At 42.9% G+C, this 23,686-nt stretch overlaps 1 protein-coding gene across 7 annotated transcripts in view; it reads left to right on the plus strand.

The window, feature by feature from the left end:
• KAT6B (lysine acetyltransferase 6B) overlaps window positions 1–23,686 on the plus strand; it is a 220,997-nt gene extending 197,311 nt beyond the window's left edge. For all 7 annotated transcript variants that reach the window (XM_068255372.1, XM_068255375.1, XM_068255371.1 and 4 more), the window contains exons 16-17: window positions 4,787–5,039; window positions 17,761–23,686. In XM_068255372.1, the coding sequence (XP_068111473.1) occupies window positions 4,787–5,039; window positions 17,761–20,186 (2,679 nt within the window). In that variant the 3' untranslated portion in view covers window positions 20,187–23,686. The remainder of the gene's footprint in view (window positions 1–4,786; window positions 5,040–17,760) is intronic.

Consider the following 23,686-nt stretch of genomic DNA (forward strand, 5'->3'; position numbering starts at 1 on the left):
TTGTGATAAGTATTGAAAAAGTTATTGTTGAATGAAAGGATGGAGTGCTGACAGGTGAAAATTGCTGTGGTCAGTTAGTGTAAAAACCCTTGGGGGTGAAGTGGTTCAGTACTTTGGACTATTTGTATTAAGTTACAAATTGCCAATCAAAGTCCATTGAGATGTTTTATCTTACTTGTTTGCACTTTGGTTTTAACCTTAAAGGGAAGGTTCAGGGAGGGTGGGGAAAAAATAAAAATCAATTTCCACTTACCTGGGGCTTCCTCCAGCCCGTGGCAGGCAGGAGGTGCCCTCGCCGCCGCTCCGCAGGCTCCCGGTGGCCGACCCGACCTGGCCAGGCCGGCTGCCAGGTCGGGCTCTTCTGCGCTCCAAGTCCTTGTACTTCTGCGTCCCACGCCGGCGCTCTGACGTCATCGGACGTCCGCCGGGCTGTACTGCGCATGCGCAGTAGTTCTGCGCATGCGCAGTACAGCCCGGCGGACGTCCGATGACGTCAGAGCGCCGGCGTGGGACGCAGAAGTACAAGGACTTGGAGCGCAGAAGAGCCCGACCTGGCAGCCGGCCTGGCCAGGTCGGGTCGGCCACCGGAGACCACCGGGAGCCTGCGGAGCGGCGGCGAGGGCACCTCCTGCCTGCCACGGGCTGGAGGAAGCCCCAGGTAAGTGGAAATTGATTTTTATTTTTTCCCCACCCTCCCTGAACCTTCCCTTTAAGCTTTGTACAGACCTACAAGAGGTCTGTCACTTACAGGGCTTTGGACAGTTCACGCCAAGTTCTCTATAGACTCATCACAAGCCTTAAAGTACCAGAGCTGGATTAAACAAAACGATTTATACATACCTGGGGCTTTCTCCAGCCCCATATGCATGGATCGCGCCCACGCCACCATCCTCAGTCTTCCCGCAGCTCCTGATACTGGGTTCCTCGCACTTCCGTCAGTCGGAGCCAGTCTGACGTAAGTGAAGTGCGCTGTTTGGGTATCTCTCCAACAGCCGCTGGAAATATACGTAGAGGGCGCACTTCTCCTGAATAGTTATGCTTCTGTTACCATGGTGCAGGAAGGAGGGATGGTGAACGCAGGAGCGGCTTCTGATGGATGGGGTGAGTATATGAACAATACACCTGTAGGTGGATTGGACGCATCTAAACATCAAACATGACAGGTCTTTAGGTGATGTCAGGGGCCTCTGCATTCTTGTCTGAGGCGGTCCATATCAATCGTGACAGACAAGTTTTAATCTAGTGTGTGTACGTAGTTTTAAAAAGTTTTTGCAAATTAAACAATTTTTAATTTCACAAGATTGTGAAATTGCAATGCTGTGCTTTTGAGACTTTGGAGCCGCTTCAAGTACCTAACTCTAAAACTAACTTGGAATCCTGTTGTAGCAACAAACCAGCGTTGCTAAATCTTGCAGTGGAAAAGACATTTAGCTGTAAGGGACTTACCTCCAGGATCCAGCGACACGGCCGTCTCTGCCAAGAGCGGGTCGTGTCCTGGCACTTCCACAGGTCGGCAGCCGTCCTCCGCTTGTGATATGCATACTGGTGTTCGAATGTCTCGCTTCTCTCGGCCGCAGTATGGTCTGATGTGGCAACAGGTAGTATCAGCTGACAGGATAGTCAGCTGACACTTAGGCAGGGGTTCTGGATGCTGACCCTGGCTGGGATTGAACCCTGGTCTCTCACGTCGAAGGTGATGGCCTTAACCAGTATGGTATAGCTGACACACAATCTGGATGTTTTGCTGGTCAGTACTGGTTAGTCAGCTGACATGTATTGCCACCTGATCAGCTGACACTTAAACAGGATTAATGCCTGTGTGTGATTGGCTGTTGTGTGCATGTGGCCGGCCACTGATTGGATGCTGTCAGTATTTAAACCTTGCTGTGACAGTTGCATGTTACCCGTGATAGCTCTAGCTTGCTAGTTGCTCTGTTTACCTGCTGTTATTATATTGGATAATCTGGACTTTGACCTCTGCTCATTTACTGGACCGCCCTTGTCTGCTGCCTGAACCGACCTATTGCTGGATTATCGTTACGACTGTTTGCTGCCTTGTTTGACCTCGGATCCGTTCTTGACCTCTATTCTGCCTAGCCCTCCTGTACTGTGATATCTCTGTTTACCCGTGTATGATCTTGGACTGTTAATGGACACTGCTACTCTGTATCCCTGTTTAGGCCTGGAAGTTTATTTTCTCACCCTGCATTCAGCTCCAATACCTTGCACACTAAAGGCCTGGGTGTAACCGAAGTCGGGTAGGGATTGTCTCACCTCTCGTTCAATTGGGGATGACTCGCCGCATAGGGTGAAGCGTGTGTCGGTAGATTGGAGCTTTGGAAATGATTCGTGAGTGGATATCCCTACAGGCCTGACATTAGTGAAGTAAATAGGAAATCGCATGGTAACTTTTATATTGTATGTAGTGGACATTGCTGTAAAAATCTTCAGTGTACTTTATCCTCTGTCAGAAGTTATGCTCATGGCTGGCAGACACAGAAATCGCACTAGTACTTTCTTTTCAGGTGACCACTTTGAACATCTAAAAACGTTTGAGAGCTGTAGATTCTAATGGAAGAGTTTAATAGATGTGGACTGACTGACCTCTGCTTGCAGATGTGATAATGCAACTTGTAACATTTCAGAATAGGTTGGAATTAAATTAACTTAATTTGGAGGTAAATTTAAAAAAGTAGCACTAGGTATAAACAGCAGTATACTGCTTATAAAACTGTATTTATTGTGCCAAATCATCACACTAAAGGTGCCCATACATCAGGCGACTTTGGACGCCGGTCAAAAAACCAATTTGATTATGAATATCGAATTGGTTGAAAATCTGTTCTGCCAAGTCCAGGCTCAATTGAAGATGCAGCCAATTTCGGGCCGAAATTGGTCGTGGTGGATGATCACGCCTAGTGCATGTTGGCAGGGCTAGACTAAGGAGTCTGAGTCAATGAGTCCGAGCCATTTTGGGTACCCGGAGTCAGAGTTGGAGTCGGAGTCGTGGTTTCATAAACTTCGGAGTTGGAGTCGGAAGATTTTTGTACCGACTCCACAGGCCTGCATGTTGGGCTGAATGAAGTTGGTTGATTGGGTGTGCGGTGGCCTATCTGACATCGGAGCATAGCATCTAACATCAGATGCTATGCGCCAGTGGCGTGTACGGAGAGCCGCCCGGAGGTTACTGACACCGCCTGGAGGCTGACACAGGACAGGTAATGTATAAATGGATTATAATGTCTGTTAAACAACCACCATGCAGGATCTTTAGTGATCCCCGGCGCCCCAATGAGTGCCTTCTTTTTACACCGCACACTGTAAACTGTTGTGTCGTGCAGTGCACGTTCCTTCACCCCCGCTTCACAGCAACAGACACCGCTAGCTAGATGCATTTGTACAGCATCCGGTATGTACTTTTGTCCAAGAAATACCTTGGTGTTTATAGAGCTTTACACTGTTCATTTGTGGTTTGAAACAGAGAAACCTACTTTAAGGTGGCCACTAATGATACAATTTGTAGAACAATTGATTACAAACGATTATTTGCATGAACGACCGTAAATGATCGATTGGGACCACTAATCGACATAAGTCTCCTAACCAATCCGATCAGATTGGCGGGATCGAATCAAAATTCGGATCAATTTCATTAATCTGATTGGATTGGTTAGATTTTTGTCCATTAGTGGTCCCAATCGATCATTTTAGATCGTTCATACAAAGAATTGTTTGTAATCGATCGTTCTACAAATTCTATCGTTAGTCAGAAGTTCTAATTGGCAGGCAGCTGTTATTTTTCAAAAATAAATATGTAATGTATCACATTCCTCACTACAGGTTTCTGTTAATCCAGACCAGGATCCCTCATCACGGTGACGCCTGTATTTGTGGTGATGGTATTAATCAGGCTCCGAGGAGGGTGTTAATTACCCTGGGTGATGGTGCATCAGGAATCTCTCTGTAAACTCTGCGAGAGCAGTCAGCCAGTATTTGACTCCCTTTTCCAGTGAATAGTTTGGTTTTTTTTAGAGTTTTTTTTTTCTTTTTAACAAAAAATAAATAGTCCCACCAAAGCATGCAAACTCTTGATATGAGGAGTAGATCTTGTCTCTAATTTTTAATCATGCTTTTTTAACACGATTAGTAATATGACCAGAAGCTGGCTGGCTAGCTTCTTGTTTACGGATCCCTGTTGTCTTGTAGCAAAGTGTTTGCAGAGAGGCCATATGGAGATGCAACATGTCTACTTCCAAATCAGATCTTAAGCCCAATCTACACGATTCGATTCTTTGTACGATTCGATTACGATTCTATTTACGATTTGTTTAAATCCGACATGTCCGATCGGGATTCGATTCGATGCAATTCGATTTGCCATTGTTTTGCAATTGTAAATCAAATCGAATCCCGATCGGACATGTCGGATTTAATAGAATCGTAATTGAGTCGTACAAAGAATCGTATCGTGTAGATTGGGCTTTAAATGTTGCTGTGGCTGGCAGGGTTTTTTTTTTTTTCTTTGCAGCTTGTTATTGAGATAGGCTTGACCGCTACTGGATTTACTTGAAACGTTTAGATAAAATGTTAATTTCAATGCATATTCGGTTGAAGCTATGATAATGTATAACTTAGGTTATTCACTGTTCTGATTTGATTGTAAAGGAATGACTGATCAGTATTATCCAGTCCCCATCATATAGCTTTGTCTTCTCAACAGCTCTCAGTATTGTTATTGTGCAGTATTCCTTTCCTCTATATTAACTTCAGTATTGTTTTTTGCCAGAGAGCCCTCATGCCAAAAAGGAGACGAGGGAGAAAAAGGCGGCGAATTAACAGCAGCGTCACTACAGAGACCATCTCTGAGACCACAGAAGTGCTAAATGAGCCATTTGAAGACTCTGACAGAAGCAGCCCTGAACCACAAGAGAAGGACCTAGACACAAAGGATGATGATGTCAGAGAAGCCGACCAGCAGCTGGTATCAAACATGCTGGCAACAGACAAATTAAGTGGAATGGAGGAAGAGCAATGTGCAAGTATGTAACCACAATTAATGTTACAAATAATATGAAACTCTAAATACTGTATATAGTCAAATAGAATTTGATTTTTGTATTTGCTTCCAATTGACACAGTGTATCAAATCTTTGATATCCATCAGGGTGCCAATTGTGCATACGGTTTGCTGGATGTGAATCCTGGGCTTTCACAAGCAGACTGTACAAATGGAATAGGCTGGCTGCTTGGAAAGCAACCTTTTCTGCTTCTAGCCATTGTACTTCATCCATTCACCTCATAGTCTTCTAAATACTGTATATAGTCAAATAGAATTTGATTTTTGTATTTGCTTCCAATTGACACACTGTATCTACTCTTTGATATCCATCCCAGGGTGCCAATTGTGCATACGGTTTGCTGGATGTGAATCCTGGGCTTCCACAAGCAGACTGTACAAATGGAATAGGCTGGCTGCTTGGAAAGCAACCTTTTCTGCTTCTAGCCATTGTACTACAGACATTCCTACAGACATTTAGCCCTATACTATGTTCTGCTGTCCCTGCAAGTACCATAAATCACAATAATTAAGAAATAATCAAAATGTAGCCACCTTTCATAAAGTAACCAAATCTTTATTAGACCAAGGTTACAAACATTAAAAACTCCACTAAGGAAAGTGCTGCCCAACCAGCAGTGATTGGTACGATATAATTCAAAAAGTTAGCCAAAAATACAATATACAATACCATAATACTGTACATATGCAAAATTGCTGCATAGGAACTCTCCACTAGAAGGTCTCAATTACTAGGAGAGGATGGACAAACTGGGTTTTCATTTTGCTTAGAAATAAGACTGTTTTAGTTAACCTGAGAGGATTAAACATTTTACACATACCTGGGGTTTCCTCCAGCCCCATACGCACGGATCGCTCCCACGCTGCCGTCCTCATTCTTCTCCCTCTTCGGTACCGGGTCCCGTAACTTCGGTCAGTCTGAGCATGCGCAGTGCGCTCCCTCCGTCTCTCTCCGGTGGAGAATAGTACTGCGCAGGCGCAGTAGCTCCCAGCCGCCAGAGAGAGTGCACTGCGCATGCTCAGACTGGCCGAAGTTATGGGACCCAGTACCGGAGCTGGAGAAGGCTGAGGATGGCGGCATGGGAGCGATCCGTGTGTATGGGGCTGAAGGAAGCCCAGGTATGTATACAACTTATACTTTTAATCCTCTCTGGTTAACTTTAAGGGGTGACCTGATTGACATGTATAAATACTTCATAGGGCAATACAAAAGCTTGGCAGATGAGCTTTTTGTTCTAAGGCTTGTATAGATTAAAAAGGGAAGTGACAGAGGAAAAAGGGTTTTGCCATCTAGTTAGGAAGGGGTTCTGTTCAGTAAGGGCTGGTTCACACTTGCTTAACCAGTCCTTTTCCCAGCTACAGTATATACATGTTCTTGCAAGCGGCTCCTAAAAGCCACAGGACGTGAGTATGCGTCTATAGCTTTAATGAGCACCACACACGTGCTAGCACGTGTTTGAGCTCATTAACCTCCCCCTAACTACACTAATCAAGGATCCCCTCCTGGGGGTCCAATACCCTGTAATTAAACCCCCTCCCCCGTGCTGCGTTCGGGCAGCATGGGGGATTAGCAAGTGAAAGGATCTCACCTCACCTGGTTCCAGCATAATAGGGCTTGCCTCCATTCAGTACCTCTGTCTGCCTCACTGTGCCGAATGGATCGTGTCCCGGCTTGATGACGTCATCAAGCTGGAACCTGGTCCATTTGACAGACAAGCGGTACTGTATGGAGGGGGGAGCGTGATGTCGCTGGAACCAGGTGAGGTGAGAGCCTTTCATTTGCTAATCCCCCATGCTGCCCGATCGCAGCATGGGGCAGATCATGTAGACACACCTGGCTATCTGGGGGAGGCCGAGAACAAAGGGGCACACCTGGCTATCTATTGGGGGGGGAGGTGTTAAAGAGGCTCATCTAGCTTTTTATACTGGGGAATGGGGCTAAGGGGAACATCTGGCTAAACTGTGGGGGATAAAGGGGCGCGCACCTGGCTTTCCATGGGGGGGGGGGGTGGAATGGAGGGGCATATCTGGCTATCTATGGGAGGGGTAGAACAAAGGGGCCTACCCGGATATTAATGGGGGTGGGGTCAAATGGGCATATTTGGCTTTCTATATGGGGAGGGGCTAATAAGGGGCACATCTCTATCTGTACTGGAGGGGAGGTAAAGGGGGACACCTGGCTAACTATGGGGGGGGATAAAGGGGCACATCTGGCTAACTATGGGGGTGGGGGCTAATAAATGGGCTTAGCTTTTTAAATATGTATGCCATGAGGGTATTTTTCTGTTATTTTGGCAAATATGTCTTATAATTACTGATAAAGTACAATAAGACATCACAAAATGGAAAAATACACCTTTGTTTCCAAATAATATATTGTTGCCATACATTGTACTAAGAATATAATTTAAATGTTGTAATAAACAGGACATATGGGCAAATAAAATGTGTGTGTTTGATCTACATTGATATTTTATTTTCAAACTGTAAGGACTGAAAACTGAGAAATTACTTTTTATTTTCATTTTTTTCTCCTTATTCCCTTTAAAATGTATACAAAATAAAATAATTCTTAGAAAAAAGTACCACCCAAAGAAAGACTAATTGTTAGCAAAAAAAAAAAAACAACAATAAGTACTGATAAAGTTATTGGCTAATGAATGGGAGGAGTGGGAAATGTAGAAAATGTCTTGGGTTTTTTAGGGGGAAAACCCTAGGGGTAGGGGAAGTAGTTAAAAAACTTACCAGTTTGGGATGTTTTTTAAGCTCCACTTAGCGCATGAAGCGGATCCTAATGTTAAAAATCCACCTCCACTTGTTAAAAAAAAAAAAAAAAAAAACGGATCCACTTACAACGCAAGCAGAATGTAGAGTCTGAACTTGGCACATTTTCCTGAACCGGACGGGAAAATGTATGCCGTGAAAGCCTATGAGAATGGACACTGTCTGTTCTCACTAGGCTAGCTGCCACGTCCGATTCACCCATTTCAATCACCGCTGGATGCAATTTCCCGCCACCAATTGGTCCTTGTACACAGCCTAGTTGCAGTAATAAGCAACTTCATGGTGGACTAATGAAAATTCTCCCTGTTGCTAGGGAAAATTGACCTAATGCAGCATATGGAGAGCCTCATGCTTCTGCTGACCTCTGGGTTGAATATAGGCGGGCCAAGCGGAGGTGGGACAGGTGAGCGGCGATGTGTGCGGCCAGACATTGACGTAGGAGATGTGATCGATGCGAAGCAGACTGTATCAACTGTTGCAAGTGGATACAAAATGTACGGGAACACATCCGCCTAGCAGATGCGCTTCCATTTCAGTTTTGCATCCGCTCTAGTGTGAACGTTCACACAAGGGGCGTTTTCCGCATTTTTTTCAAGCCCATGCGATTTTTAAAATCGGCCACCAAACACTTCTGCAATGATTCCCTATGAGAGAGTTCACAGCTGAGCAGTTAGTTTCCGATCCGCTCAGTAGAGCGATCATTTTAGAGGCGTTTGCTATAATGGAAGGTATAGGAAAACCGCAAAACGCCCACAAAATCGCTTTGTGCAGACATTGCGTTTGCGTTTTTAAGAATAAATACATTGTATTTACTCTTTTCCGGGTCAAAGAGTTCACTTCCTGACTTGCGCCAGGGAGTGAATTACAAAACCGCTCTAGAAAAGCGTTTTTTACAAAAACGCAGCACGCAGTTGAGCACCGGGAGGGAAAAAATGCACAAAAACTCAAAGCGCTTGCATTTTCGTCTTTAAGTTTGAATGGGACCTAAGAGATGTTAAAATGTGGAATATTTTACCACAGGAAGTAGCGATGACAAATTCTTTATCTGCATTTAAAGCTAATGTAACCCCTGTTTAAAAGAAAAAAAGTCAGATACTCACCTAAGGAGAGGGAAGGCTCGGTCCTAATGAGCCATCCCTCTCCTCTCCCGGTGGCCCCGCGCGTGCGCAGTGTTATCGCGCCCCGTCTTCGGGAGCACTCGGGCTCCCGAAGCATTTCCGAAGCCTCCTTTTGGCTCGGGAGACAGCGGTATTTGACCGAAACGGTCGAATACCGCTAAGTAGGAGCCAGGACAGCAGCGGGCACCGGGAGAGGAGAGGTAGTGCTCTATAGGACCCAGAGCCCTCCCTCTCCTTAGGTGAGTATCTGACTTTTTTTTTTTTTTCCCCGGTTCCCATTAGCTTTAAAAGAGGTTTGGATGCTTTCCTAGCATTGAAGGACATACATGGCTATAGTTGCTAGTTAATTCCCAGCAAAGTTGATCCAGGGATGTTATCTGACACCTGGAGTCAGGAAGGCAATTTTACCTTAAAGAGAATCTGTACTGTCCGATTTGTACAATAAAAAACATACCAACCGAGTCAGTGATCTCCTGGATCCCTCTTTGCCATTACCGCCGCTCCCTGCCACGATACTGGCTTTTAATCGTTTTAACCAGTTTACATTGTAGATTCACACTGAAGGCATCCAAACTATGAATTTACCCATGTGGAAGTATAGTACATAACCAAAAAGTGTGAAACAACTGAAAATATGTCATATTCTAGGTTCTTCAAATTAGCCACCTTTTGCTTTGATTACTGCTTTGCACACTTTTGGCATTCTCTTGATGAGCTTCAAGAGGTAGTCACCTGAAATGGTCTTCCAACAGTCTTGAAGGAGTTCCCAGAGATGCTTAGCAGTTGTTGGCCCTTTTGCCTTCACTCTGCGGTCCAGCTCACCCCAAACCATCTCGATTGGGTTTAGGTCTGGTGACTGTGGAGGCCAGGTCATCTGGCGCAGCACCCCATCACTCTCCTTCCTGGTCAATTAGCCCTTACACAGCCTGGAGGTGCGTTTGGGGTCATTGTCCTGTTGAAAAATAAACGATGGTCCAACTAAACGCAAACCAGATGGAATAGCATGCCGCTGCAAGATGCTGTGGTAGCCATGCTGGTTCAGTATGCCTTCAATTTTGAAAAACAAAAATTTGCTTTCCTAAAACAGAAAGAATTTGCGATAATTCAGGTTGGAGTGAGCTCGAGATGTCTCCCAGAGCACCACTGCTGAATATATGCAAATTAACCATTGTACCCTTAGAAGCTAAACACACCTCCAGAACCGCTGGAATGCAATGATGTGTCAGCTTGTTAAATTGTACAGAGCCATAATAATCCAACTTGCATACAGACTGTTTCGGATTGTTTGATCCTCATCAGTGCATGGCATGGATTAATTTGGCTCTATGGAGTAGGAATAAATCCCCAACAGTGTCGCCAGCAAAGCACCCCCACACCATCACATCTCCTCCATGCTTCACGGTGGGAACCAGGCATGTAGAAACCATCTGTTCACCTTTTCTGCGTCGCACAAAGACACTGTGGTTGGAACCAAAAATCTCAAATTTGGACTCATCAGTCTAAAGCACAGATTTCCACTGGTCTAATGTCCATTCTTTGTGTTCTTTAGCCCAAACAAGTCTCTTCTGCTTGTTGCCTGTCCTTAGCAGTGGTTTCCTAGCAGATATTCTAGCATGCAGGCCTGATTCACACAGTCTCCTCTTAGCAGTTGTTCTAGAGATGTGTCTGGTGCTAGAACTCTGTGTGGCATTGACCTGGTCTCTAATCTGAGCTGCTGTTAACCTGTGATTTCTGAGGCTGGTGACTCGGATGAACTTATGCTCCGCAGCAGAGGTGACTCTTGGTCTTCCTTTCTTGGGGCAGTCCGCATGTAAGCCAGTTTATTTGTAGCGTTTGATGGTTTTTGAGACGGAACTTGGGGACACTTTCAAAGTTTTCCCAATTTTTCAGACTGACTGACCTTAATTTCTTAATGGCCACTCGTTTTTCTTTACTTAGACGCTTTTTTTCTTGCCATAATACAAATTCTAACAGTCTATTCAGTAGGACTATCAGCTGTGTATCCACCTGACTTCTCCACAACGCAACTGATGGTCCCAACCCCATTTATAAGGCAAGAAATCCCACTTATTAAACCTGACAGGGCACACCTGTGAAGTGAAAACCATTTCAGGTGACTACCTCTTGAAGCTTATCAAGAGAATGCCAAGAGTGTGCAAAACCGTAATCAAAGCAAAAGGTGGCTACTTTGAAGAACCTAGAATATGACATATTTTCAGTTGTTTCACACTTTTCGGTTATGTACTATACTTCCACATGTGTTAATTCATAGTTTGGATGCCTTCAGTGTGAATCTACAATGTTCATAGTCATGAAAACAAAGAAAACTCTTTGAATGAGAAGGTGTGTCCAAACTTTTGGTCTGTACTGTAGATAGGTATAGATATAGATACACACACACACTTTTACACACACACACACACGTACACACACACACGTACACACACACACACTTTTACACACACTTTTACACACACACACACGTACACACACACGTACACACACACGTACACACACACACACACACACACACACACTTTTGCACACACACTTTTGCACACACACACACACTTTTGCACACACACACACACACACTTTTGCACACACACACACACTTTTGCACACACACACACTTTTGCACACACACACACTTTTGCACACACACACTTTTGCACACACACACTTTTGCACACACACTTTTGCACACACACACACACACACTTTTGCACACACACACACACACACACTTTTGCACACACACACACACACACACACACACTTTTGCACACACACACACACACTTTTGCACACACACTTTTGCGCGCACACACACACACACACTTTTGCACACACACACACACACACTATACACACATATTAGTGTGTGTAATATATATATATGTGTGTGTGTGTGTGTGTGTGTGTGTATGTATATGTATATATATATATGTGTATATATATATATATATATATATATATATATATATATATATATATATATATAATATTATTATTATAGTCACAGTATACTACAAGTTTTTATTACATAGGGAATTATCTGCACTCCAGTCTGAGATTAGTCACTGTTTTTCAGGCAGCTCCTTCCCCCCTCGGCCTCACAAACCGCATCAGTCTTGTCTGAAACTGAGAGCAGAGAGTGAGGAGTAAAACAAAAAGCACACAACCTGCAGGGGGCTTGCATAACTTGTATTCATTACAAGAGAGGAAGCCCATTCCTCCCTGGGTCGACAAAGCTTGACAAAGAAAAGAGGATTAGATCTATTACAGAGACAGTGCAACTAGAAAAGGCTGCAGTAATCCAGACCACATTAGAACAGGTATAGGAACTTATAGGATAGAAGAAATAAGGCTGAACATTTTGTTAGAGAGTCTCTTTAAACGTTAATTGCCCCAAGCTTTGTTAGGGTTTTTTGTTTTTTTAGTTTTGCCTTCAATTGAAACAACTGAGAATTCCCTGGTGGTCAAGTGCAGGAAAGAAAGGTGCTTAATGCTTACTTATTTTATTTTTTTCTGGATGGGTTTGTTGGATGAACGTCTTTTTTTCAACCAAACTAACTGTGTAATCTAATAATGGCAATATTCCACAATTTTCTGATAAGAGGATAGTCAGTGGTAGAAAAAATATATAGCAATCAAGAGAAAAAGGGGCACGTGACTAATGCATGTAATAATAATTAGCAGTATGTCTATAGTGATGGTATAATTATTCCTCGATGGGTAGTGATTGGGTCAGAATAAACAGTGGTACCAGGGCAGAGGCAAGAGAGGCTCCAGCCTCAGGGCACAGTGTAGGAGGGGGCGCACAACTCACTCGGCTATTATTCCCCTATTGTGTTTGAAGCAGAGAGAAATAAGGAAAGGGGACTCATGGCAGTGACTGCAAGGTGGGAGGGGGGGGGGGGGGTGTCCTGGGGCGCCTCTTATTCTAATAGCAATCAGTGTGTGAGAATTGAGGGATGGAGGGACGCACTCTGGTGTCTCAGCCTTGGGTGCTGGTGGACCTTGTCCTGGCTTTGAGAGGTACTGATATACAGCCAACAAAAGGGTTGAATGGCAATACAATACTGTATATGTAGTCTATGTGCTGCGTAATATGTTGGCACTTTATAAAATAAACAAATAAATAAATATGCACTGTGTGCAGTTAGATAAACATATAAAGTTTGCATCTGTTACATTGTAGTGGATAGAATAGACTCACGTTTATATCTGCTGTAGCACTGAGATGGAGATCCTGCTTCTCATGCTGAAGCCAGGGGCAGTACACCCCTCAACTATGTGCCTCTCCTCCAGCATTTGTCCTTCCCTTCAGTGTTTTGCCCTCCCCTTCATGCAAGTATGCATGTGCAATCTCGTTTAGCCTCTCTCTCCATCTCCTTTAGCTGTTTTTTCCTGGCTGGTCCCTGATTCAGCCTCTCTGCCTGGTCGCCGTTTTAGCATGGGCGCTTCTCCACCGTGTCCCACACAGCCTCTCTGTCCACCGTTTCGGTACATCTCCGCCTCCCACTTGTGTCTCACACCGCTTCTCCGTCCACTGTTCTGGTCCAAATGGCGTCGCAAAATCTTGTGAGAATTTGCAAATTAAGCCATTCGTGGGCCGGACTCTATAGCTGGGATTGCCAGTTACCTCAGCAATCCCACAATGCTGCGTGAGCTGGCCAGGGGTATGAAAAAGATTTGCCAGGGGACAAATTGAGACGGAGGCGCTGCTTAAGAACAAATTAAGACAGCCTTACCTGACGGTAAGAAATTTTATATATATATATATATATATATATATATATATATATATATATATATATATATATATATATATATTTTATTGAATGTTTTTCACTACTTACTCATTATTTTGAGTGCGATGAATGTGCATGCCGCTGTGACGCACATGCGCATTACAACACGCCTTGGGACGACTGGAGAGAGAGACTGGGCCGGCCAGAGGAGGATAGGAGCGTCCCAGGAGGATGGCAAGGGAGCCCAATAAATGCTTTTATGTGGGCACACTTGAATTCCCTGGTGGTCAAGTTGCACGTTCCCTTATTTCCCTGGTGGGTGAGATGGTCACTTTAACTCCCTGGTGGTCCCATGCTGGGGCATAACTGTAAATCACTGGGCCTCTACTTCTAAACTTTGGATGGGGGGCCTTTTCAGAAATTGGAAAGGTAGCCAGGCGTAGCCCCCTAGTATAGGTAGCCAGGCATGGGTGCTCCCAGTATATGTAGCCAGGCATGGGTGCCCCAGTATAGGTTAGCCCGGCATAGGTGCCCCCCGTATGTTAGCCAGCCATAGGTGGCGCAGTATTAGGTAGCCAGGCATAGGTTCCCCCAGTATAGATAGCCAGGTATAGGTATACCTATTACTCACCTCCTCTCTGCTCAGCATCCAGCCTCGCACTGCCGCTAAGTGACTGGTCTCGGCTTGATGAGGTAATCAAGCCGGGATCCGACACTGGCAGCACAGTGATCCTGGATGCCGTACAGAGTGAAGGGGAGCGAGGATCGCCGATAGAACCAGGAGAGATGAAAGCTGTTCTTTTCCTGCAGCTGCCTTCATGATCAGATCATGACAGCTGAATCTCCGCTTTCGGGTACACGCGATCATGGTGGGGCTAAGTTCAGTTAAAGTTACGTCCTGTCAGCAGCAGACAGCCACACACAGGATGTAACTGTAACGTCCTTGGTTTCAAAAGGATCAACCCTTTGCCGACCGCTCCACGCTGATTGGCGTGAATGCGGCGGCAGCCCCAGGACCACTCCACACCAATTGGCGTAATGTACACTGATATAAATTCAAATGGTGTATAAGGTGAAAATAAGATCCTCTGGTGAAGCAATGCTAGTTCCGATACATGTGAGGGGCAGCACAGCGATTGGCTACACTGGGGACATTTGTGGCACGGTATTCGACCTGAGGAAGCGGGTTACCGCAAAACGCGTTGTCATTAGTGCCAATAAAAAGTTAAGTCTACTTATTAAGGTAGGACCTTATTTTCACCTTATACACTATTTGAATTTATATCGGTGTACTTTACGTTACAAAACCACCTACTTTATGCAAGTATAAGATACATATCGTGTCACTAGTATCTTGGGGGCCTCCTACCCCATCATGTAAGCTGCCATATTTATTTCCTTTTAAAAAATACCTGTTTTCTTGTTGTCCTACTGATCCTCTGCCTCTAATACGTTCAGCCATTGACCCTGAACAAGCATATGCAGATCAGGTGTTTCTGACATGGCCTCAATTCACTAAGCTTAACTCTTCAGAGCTGTTTTACAGTTATCACCATGGTGATATAATTGTGATAACTGTAAAACAGCTCAGAAGAGTTATTAAAGACAGGAGTTAAGCTTAGTGAATTGAGGCATTGTCAGATCTGACAAGATTAGCTGCATTCAAGCACTACTGCAAATAAGTCAGCGGGGCTGCAAGGCAACTGGTATGGTTTTATAAGGAAATAATGACAGCCTCCATATTCTTCTTACTTCATTTGTCCTTCAACCAACTCACTACCCACACCGTATATTCACATCGCTACAGACTTCATCCAAAGCCCAACTACATCAATATTCGTCTGTTTTGATGAGCACAGCATGCATGCTAGTACAGGTCTGTGCTTATCACTGGTACAGCATGTGTGATGGGCATACACGGTTCGTTTTTTCCACTCGATTCTCCGCTCGATCGATTTTGCCGCTTGATTTTCCTCTCGATTCTCTTATCTGTTTTTATCTTTTTTTCTTATCTTTTTCCATTCACTTCTATCAGGAATTGAGCTGCAAAACAATCGAACGGGAGATCGGACATGTCGGAAATTATCTAATCCTCTAATCACCCCAAAAATGAACAGTGTATTCCCAGCATAAAACCCTGGTGCCCGATCTCTTGTCCAACCTTGTCATCACTATACATTGTAGCAGCAACAACATTTAAGTGTTATAATAATCTGGGTAAATAGCCAGGTTTAATTAGGGTTTATTATCTACAGTTGCACTTTTGATTTTAAAATTATGAAAACTTTAAAGTTGTGTAACTTTTTTTTTTTCTTTCTATTTCCCTTTGAAATGCATAAAAAAATAATATAATTTCTTAGACATAAAAGAACCCAACTAAAATCTAGTTTCTTTTGAAAATATTTAAAAAACCCAGCATATATTATGCGCGTCATAAGCTGTGATGCTGTAGATATTGGCAAATGAATGGGGGGAGTGCGAAATGTAGAAAATTGCTCTACTTTTCTAAGGAAAATAACCTAGGGCAGGGAAGTTGTTATTCATTTCCTATGAGAGCAAAGTTAATGACTTACACAAAAATCTGTAATGTTTACATGTTTACATGTAAATTTTACTTTGAAAGAAAAATAAATTAAATTTACAGCTCTGACCCGAACACCTTTTTCACCTTCCTTGCTGTGAAATAAGTTACATTCTGTTACATGTACTTTATGCGCCTCCTTGTGGTAAACTGGAAAGAAATTTTTTAAAATTGTAAATGAAGAATGATCTAGTCACCATAATGTGGGTTCAAAGCCACTTTAAGGGGCACTGTGGCGAAGGGAGCAGATTTTAATTAATAACATAATGTGCACAAGAGGTCGAAAGAATTTTTTTTAAAAAAAGTAAAGTTTGTAAAAAGTGGTGAGTCAGTATCTATAGCTGCAGCAGGCTGCTGGTGATATGTCTCTGAGGTCCCTTGAAGTATCTCCGGCTCTGCTGAGGACACATGCACAGTACAAACTCTGTTGGGGGGTGGGGGGGTTGCTGCCTCGCTGAGAGCCAGAGACACTGCAGGGGGCCTCAGAAATCAAGCACATCGCCAGCAGCTCTTAATTCATCATCACAGGGAGAGGATCTTTGTGGCCAGAACAGCAGTTGCTCCTGTTGTCCGCCTCATGGTGAGTGAGTTGACATGCACCACCATAAGTAACTCCTCTACTGATGTCTTCCCCACAGCACCTGTAGGTACTGTGACTCATCAGTTTACTTTTTACAAGCCATTTTTGTTTTTTTTTACCAGCCATTTTCATTTATTACTTGGACCTCTTGTTTCAAATTTTTATTTATCGCTTCTGGGTCCGCTGTCTATGGCCCCTTTTTCCCCCCTGAAAAAAGAGGAGCAATCACTGTGATTTGCTCACAGTGATCACAGGATCAGGAGTCAATGAAATTGGCTCCTGACCAAGGTATGGAGCTCTACTGTCACTGTGAGCGGGGTGCAGCGGCACAGTATTGGCTAGAACTGGAGCAGGGTGTACGAGCGAAGACGGAAGTTTAAATCCACAACCTGGCAGGGATAAGTGAACATAGATTTCAACTACGCTGGTTCAGAAGGGGTTAACTAAAATCGGTTCAGTTCGCCATAGTACTCCTTCAACTCGAGTGACCATCTGCATCCACTTCTTGAAATGAGAAGGGGCGAGCTTTTCTTCGGTAAAACAAAGTGAAGTAAAGCATAACGAATACTAAAGAACTTTATTGTAAAGTAAGTCATATTTTTAGAAAGCAAATTCCATATGTTTGTTCTTTCACACAATGATGTCACAATTATGTTTTCTTCAAAACAAAATAAAACATGCCGTTTGCACACAGAGGCATGTCACTACTTTTTGCCAACAACATCCTATATACTGTAGTGTAAGCTTGTCAGTGGTTGAACAACAGGAATCGTTTAGAACTGCACAGCAATAAAATTTGTGGAATTGTTCTGTAATGTATTTAAAGACCTAATCACTGTTTTACATTTGTTTTTGTCACACAGATCATACAGAAGAATCATTTACTGAGGAAGTTGTCTACAATATCCATGAACAGACTTTAGATCAGCCTGTACGAAAACAGGGATGGCCTAAAGGGGTAAAGAGAGGACCTTATAAGAGAAAGCATAGTGTGGATAGGAAGTCTGGCTTTAAACTCAACCTGTACACTCCACCGGAGACGCCTTTGGAGCCAGATTATCAGATGCAGACCGAGGATGCCAAAGAAGAAGCTGAGGAAGAAAGTGATCCTCCTCAGGAAGATACTTTGCTGATCAGAGAAGCTAATGAAACAAACATTGAAGAATCAAGAGCCTCTTTTACAGAGCTCCCAAGTCCAAGCAGCACCAATCTGGAGAAGTCAGATGAAGAAGAAAAGAAAGAGGATGACACTTTAAGGCCAGAAGATGAAAGTGGCAAATCCGAGGAGAACAAAGATCCGGAGGAGGAGGATGTAGTCCAGGGGGAAGAGGAAGATGTGAGGGAAGAAGCAGAGACACTAAACATGTTGGAAGAGAAAGGTAAAAGTTCAGAAACTGGACAGAAAAAAGAAGAGGAGACCCAAGATGCAGACGATGAAGATGACAGTCACCTTGATACATCAGAGAAGGAGGTACTAAGAGAAACTTTACAGACCTCTTTGAGTGAGCAGACTTTTTTAGAAATTAGCATAACAAATGATAGTCCTTGTCAGACAGACATATTAAGCAATGCTGTAATTGAGGGAGAACATCCTGAAGAAGCACCAGTAAAAAGTGAACTTTCTGATGAAACCGTGGACCAAGTAGTATCTTCAAAAGAAACACCCCCAGAAGATTTAGTATCGGAGGTATCTGGTGAAGGTGCAGATGGGCTAGATATTGACTCAGAAACTGCACAAGCTGTTCAGTCTCTAACACGTGAAAGTGAAGAGCAAGAGGAGGCATATAGGGATTGCACAGAAACCCAAGATCCTTGTCATAGTCTACAGACCTATGGCCAAAGTCCAGTTGGAGGCAATACAGAGGATTGCCATCAGTCCGACCACAGCAGTCCAGTGTCATCTGTTAATTCACATCCTGGTCATTCCGTTAGGTCATCAAGTAGTCCCAGTGCACCCTCTTTGGAGAACAGTTTTACTCAGATCAGCCCTGACCAGACTGCCATGTCTGTTCCATCTTTGAAAAATCTTGAAGCCAGTCCTATGATGGATGTTCCATCTGTATCTGATCACTCACAGCACGTTGTGGATAGTGGATTCAGTGACCTGGGTAGTATTGAAAGCACCACTGAAACATATGATAATCCAAGTAGTTATGACTCTGGTATGGGAGGAAGTAATTTATCTTCTCAAAACAGTTGCACATATAGTGGGGGAATGGCCTCTGGCAATTTAACACAAAGTAGTTGTGCTGTAACACAACAGATGCCAGCTATAAACAATAACTGCAGCATGATTGGTCCTTCCCCTCCTAACCCTCCTTGCGCTGTCAAATCCCCACAATCATGTGCAGTAGAGCGACCTCCAAGTAGTGGTCAGCAGCAGCAGCAGCTTGCTCCTTGTAGCATGGCAGGCTCAGGGTTCACTTTGTCAGATATTCCAGAATCTGGTGGAATTGGAGGGCTTTATGACAGAATTGGACAAGCGGACTTTGGATCTGGCCACTATTCACAGCCTACTGCTACCTTCAGCCTTGCCAAACTTCAGCAGTTGACAAACACCTTAATGAATCACTCCCTGCCTTACAGCCATACACAGGCCGTAACATCCTATGCAAATGGTGCCTCCCTTTCCTCTCCATTAAGCAACATGGTACAGCTAACCCAAGCTTCACATACTGTGCCTCCTCAGTCCCAGGCAACAATGACTCCTCCTCCAAATCTCACTCCTCCCCCTATGAACTTGCCTCCACCCCTTATTCAGCGCAATATGTCGAGTGGGCAAATGGGAATTTCTCACAGTCAGAGGCTACAGACACAGATGGCAGGCAAAAGTCACATGTCCATGCGGACCAAAGTATCTGCATTGCCTCCAGGAGCCACATCTGGGCCTCACCCACCACAGCTTTATGGTCACCCCCCACCTCCACAAACCATGACCATGCAGCCTCCTTCACGTTCACTCACCATGCAGCGTGGAATGAACATGAGTGTTAATCTGATGCCAGCACCTGCTTACAACGTAAACCCAGTTAACACACTTAATGCTATGGGTGGTTACCGTGTATCTCAGTCAATGATGAACAGTGGCTATCATAGCAATCATGGATATATGAACCAGAGCCCTCAGTACCCCATGCAAATGGGTATGATGGGCAGTCAGCCTTATGCACAGCAGACAATGCAGGCCAATCCTCACAGCAACATGATGTACTCCAGCCCTGGACATCATGGGTACATGAATGCTCCAATGCCCAAACAGTCACTTAATGGGTCATACATGAGGCGGTGAGCGGACCTTGCGGGTACCAGCATCCCAAACCCTTTTCCTTAACACTGCAGCAGCTGCAAAATGGAATCTGCACTACAGAATCTTAACAGACTAAAGAGTTATTCATGGATACAGACTCTTATTTTACTGTCCCCCATTAGTATTCTAGTTTCCTGTGTTATATATTCCACTCTGCCTTTCATTCCTGATGTTCCAGTTAAACTGAGATGTTTATTTCTATTCATGTTAAATTATTTTGCCGCATTTAAAATGTAGTCCTGGTCTGGAATTTTAGACCTTAAGATAACCTCAAGGAGGTCATTGTCTGTAGGCATATCTGCTATTTATGCCAGGAATCTTTGATTTTCAATTTTCTTCTTTCTTAGTCTCCTCCCTCTTGTTTTATAGAAGGATAATTTTAATATCTTTAAGACTAAGAGTGTAGAGCTTTTAGGCTGTTTTTTTTTTTTTTTTATCATTTTGTTCTATAAATTCTCCCTTTTTGAATTTAAAATGATATAATACCTCAATTTGTGCCATATCTAAAGGATATCTGTTAAAGGACAACTATCAATAATCAAATGTTCTAAAATTACAATGTACAAATCATGTCTAGCTCCGTAAACCTTTTTAACATCAATGTTAAATATCAAAGTCAAAAGCTGTACTTTACTGCGTGTAGGTTTTAGCTGAATTTGAGCAATCTATTAGAGGTGGGTCTGTGTTTTATGTGAAATGTGACAACACAGCCAGCGCTGGTCTTTTCACCTCCCAGAAGTCTACAGTCAGCAAAAAAACTTTAGATGCAAAAAACCCTGCCTTGGTGTGAGGTTTCATACAAAGTTAACAGTGACACTTTAGCTATCCCAGAAAGCCAGCTTTTTATGTGGACAGCTCATTCAGCAGCTGCAGTTTGTTAGTTATACCTGTCACCTGCAAAATATGTAAAGTACATACAGAGTTAACAGATGTGGTGGGGGGGGGGATCCCTCCACCACCACCACCACCTCTAAATAAATAAATAAATCACCGTCGACACTGTCAGTGGTGAAAGAGAGAGTTTGAAAGGTCTTTTATAGCATGAAAGGAAGAGATAAGCAGGAAAAGATTTGCAGCAATACTTAGGAATACCTAGACAAGCTATTCCTATCCCAGTTTAAAACCCCTTTAATTGATGGTTGTCCTTTAAATATAAGCCCTGAGTTCAGGTTCTCCAGCTTTCTGAGCAGTCTGTGGTGGGCAGTTCTTAGGAGATTAAATTAGGTGTTGGCTGATAATTCGATTGGATGCAAATATTGAACGGACTGCCTTAGTATGAGATTGTATGGAGCTCTTTAGAATGTAATGATTTAACTCAACCAGTACTGGGCAGTGGTAGACAGCATGTCCTAATGATAAAGGTACAGGATGCAATTATTTTTTCGTACATTTATTTCCCCCAGTTTGTTGTGTGTTCCTTGGTAGAGTTAACATGCCCCATTAGGAGTTATGCTATGCAATCCAGTACTGTGTTTTATTTAAAGCAGTAATGTGGGCAGGTAAAAAAAAAAATCACACTTATGTGTACTGTGCCATAAACTTTACTTTATACTTTCAGTAGAGTGCATCGATGATCTGCATTATTTCCAGTTGTGTGAACGTGTCTTCTACCAACTAATGGTCCCTTTGCTAGTGAAACTGTTGTCGCAGAAAAGGACAAATGTATTCTATCAGTACCAGGTTCCTGTGCCTTCTATTCGGGTTCTCTGCAGGCTTTTTAGTGATACATTTCTATAGATTGAGCTTTCTATGCATGTTAGTTATATAGTCCATCTGGATATTTGCTGTGTAGTACACCTATATTCAACCTATTTACATCTGGGAACATCTCCCTGGGCTAATTCTTGATCCCTTCCTGTACTGTGCAAAAAGGAAGAGAGTAGAAGAGGGGTAGATGGGGCAAAAGAGTAGGTCTGTAAAAATTATAATCATGCTGATTGCCTGAGAAAATTCTTTTGACTATGAGATGTGAACTTAAGAAAAGGTTTTAAAACTAGTGTACACTTAACTGGAAGTTATACAGGTCTATTTAAAATGTGTGCTTAAACATATGGTTTGGGAACTGTCCTATATGCTATAGTAAGTTAGGAACTGCATTTGAGCAGAATGATGTTAAGTGCTATATTTCTAGATGATCCCCAAAAGTTACTTTTTAGAATAAATGTCAGTTTTGTCTGCAATGAAACTGACCTTAGGATTTTAGGGCAATTGAAAACTATGCAGTCAAAGTAACCGAAGTCTTGCTCTAATGGGAAAAGGAAGGTAATTTAAAGTTGGTATGGCACATTACTAAACACATGTCGATGAGAGGGAGGAGACTGTTTAGTAGGAGTCAGATAAGTCAAAGGGTGGTTCTGTTTTGCTGACAAAGAGCAAGTATGACCATCAAACTTTATTTTTTTTTAAAAGCTAAAACAAAAAAAAGTTTGAAGCATGGTTGTCTCTCAATTGCTTGAAAAGAGCACTGGTCAGTATTGCCATGTTTCATTTAAAATGCAAATTGAATGGCATGTTTCCATTGTTTGTCAGTTTGCATAAAAGCCTACATGATTTCTCTTTACTTGTTGGATAATGATAGACTCAACACTTGAGATTGTCAGTGAGATGCCAATTTGAGTTTTATGCCTATTAAAATTGGACCAATCAAATGCAGAAATTGTTAATTTGGATTGACTCAATTACAAGCGGCATAAATTTGAAAACACTTAAGGTGAAAATTGCATAAACTCATTGACCTTCTCTGCTCAGCAGTCGGTTGACTACGCACTGACATTTAAATATGTCTCCATGTTACTGAGAGATTTTTGTTGTTATGCTTTTTCATTTTCACATTTTGCAAAAGTTCTTTTTTTCCTTGACCATGTTTTGTGTTCATTAGAGGAGAAATTGTTTCATGCTTCCACCACACCAGAGATTCTGCTTGCGCTTTACCGCCCCATCCCACCCAACTCAGCAACTGCATAAATATTCTGTGATTGTTTATAACCAGTATTTGGGAACTGGAAAATAACATTTTGTTTCTCATTTTTCTTAAATTTTTAGAGGCTTTGCTCGGTATATTTCTTTCTCACTAGGTTTCTATATTTTTCCTTCACTTCCAAAGTGAACTCATGGTTTTCTTTTTACTTGAAAATGAAGCACTAAGATTATCAAAGCAGCTAAAATTTAATAAATATAGATGGTCCAATTATTATTTTTATTTTCTTTATCGCCATAGTAGAGAAGTGATGTATTCTTCTACCCAGTTCCCATCTCCTGTCTAAGTCTGTTTGTTTTATTTGTTTGCTGGAAGTAAGCCTTACTAAGCATGCTGCTTCTCTCTGTGGTGCGTGAGCTTTTCTACATGATAATGTTTCAAGTCCTGTGCTAAATTGTAAAGCCATTTGTTATTATTTTTTGTTTTTGTTTTATATTATATTGGGTCAGCTTTGCTTGAAAGGTAAAGAAAAACTGAAAATAAATATATTTTTGTTAATTATGAA

The sequence above is a fragment of the Hyperolius riggenbachi genome, chromosome 10, assembly GCF_040937935.1.
Source record: "Hyperolius riggenbachi isolate aHypRig1 chromosome 10, aHypRig1.pri, whole genome shotgun sequence".
Classification (NCBI taxonomy): Eukaryota; Metazoa; Chordata; class Amphibia; order Anura; family Hyperoliidae; genus Hyperolius; species Hyperolius riggenbachi.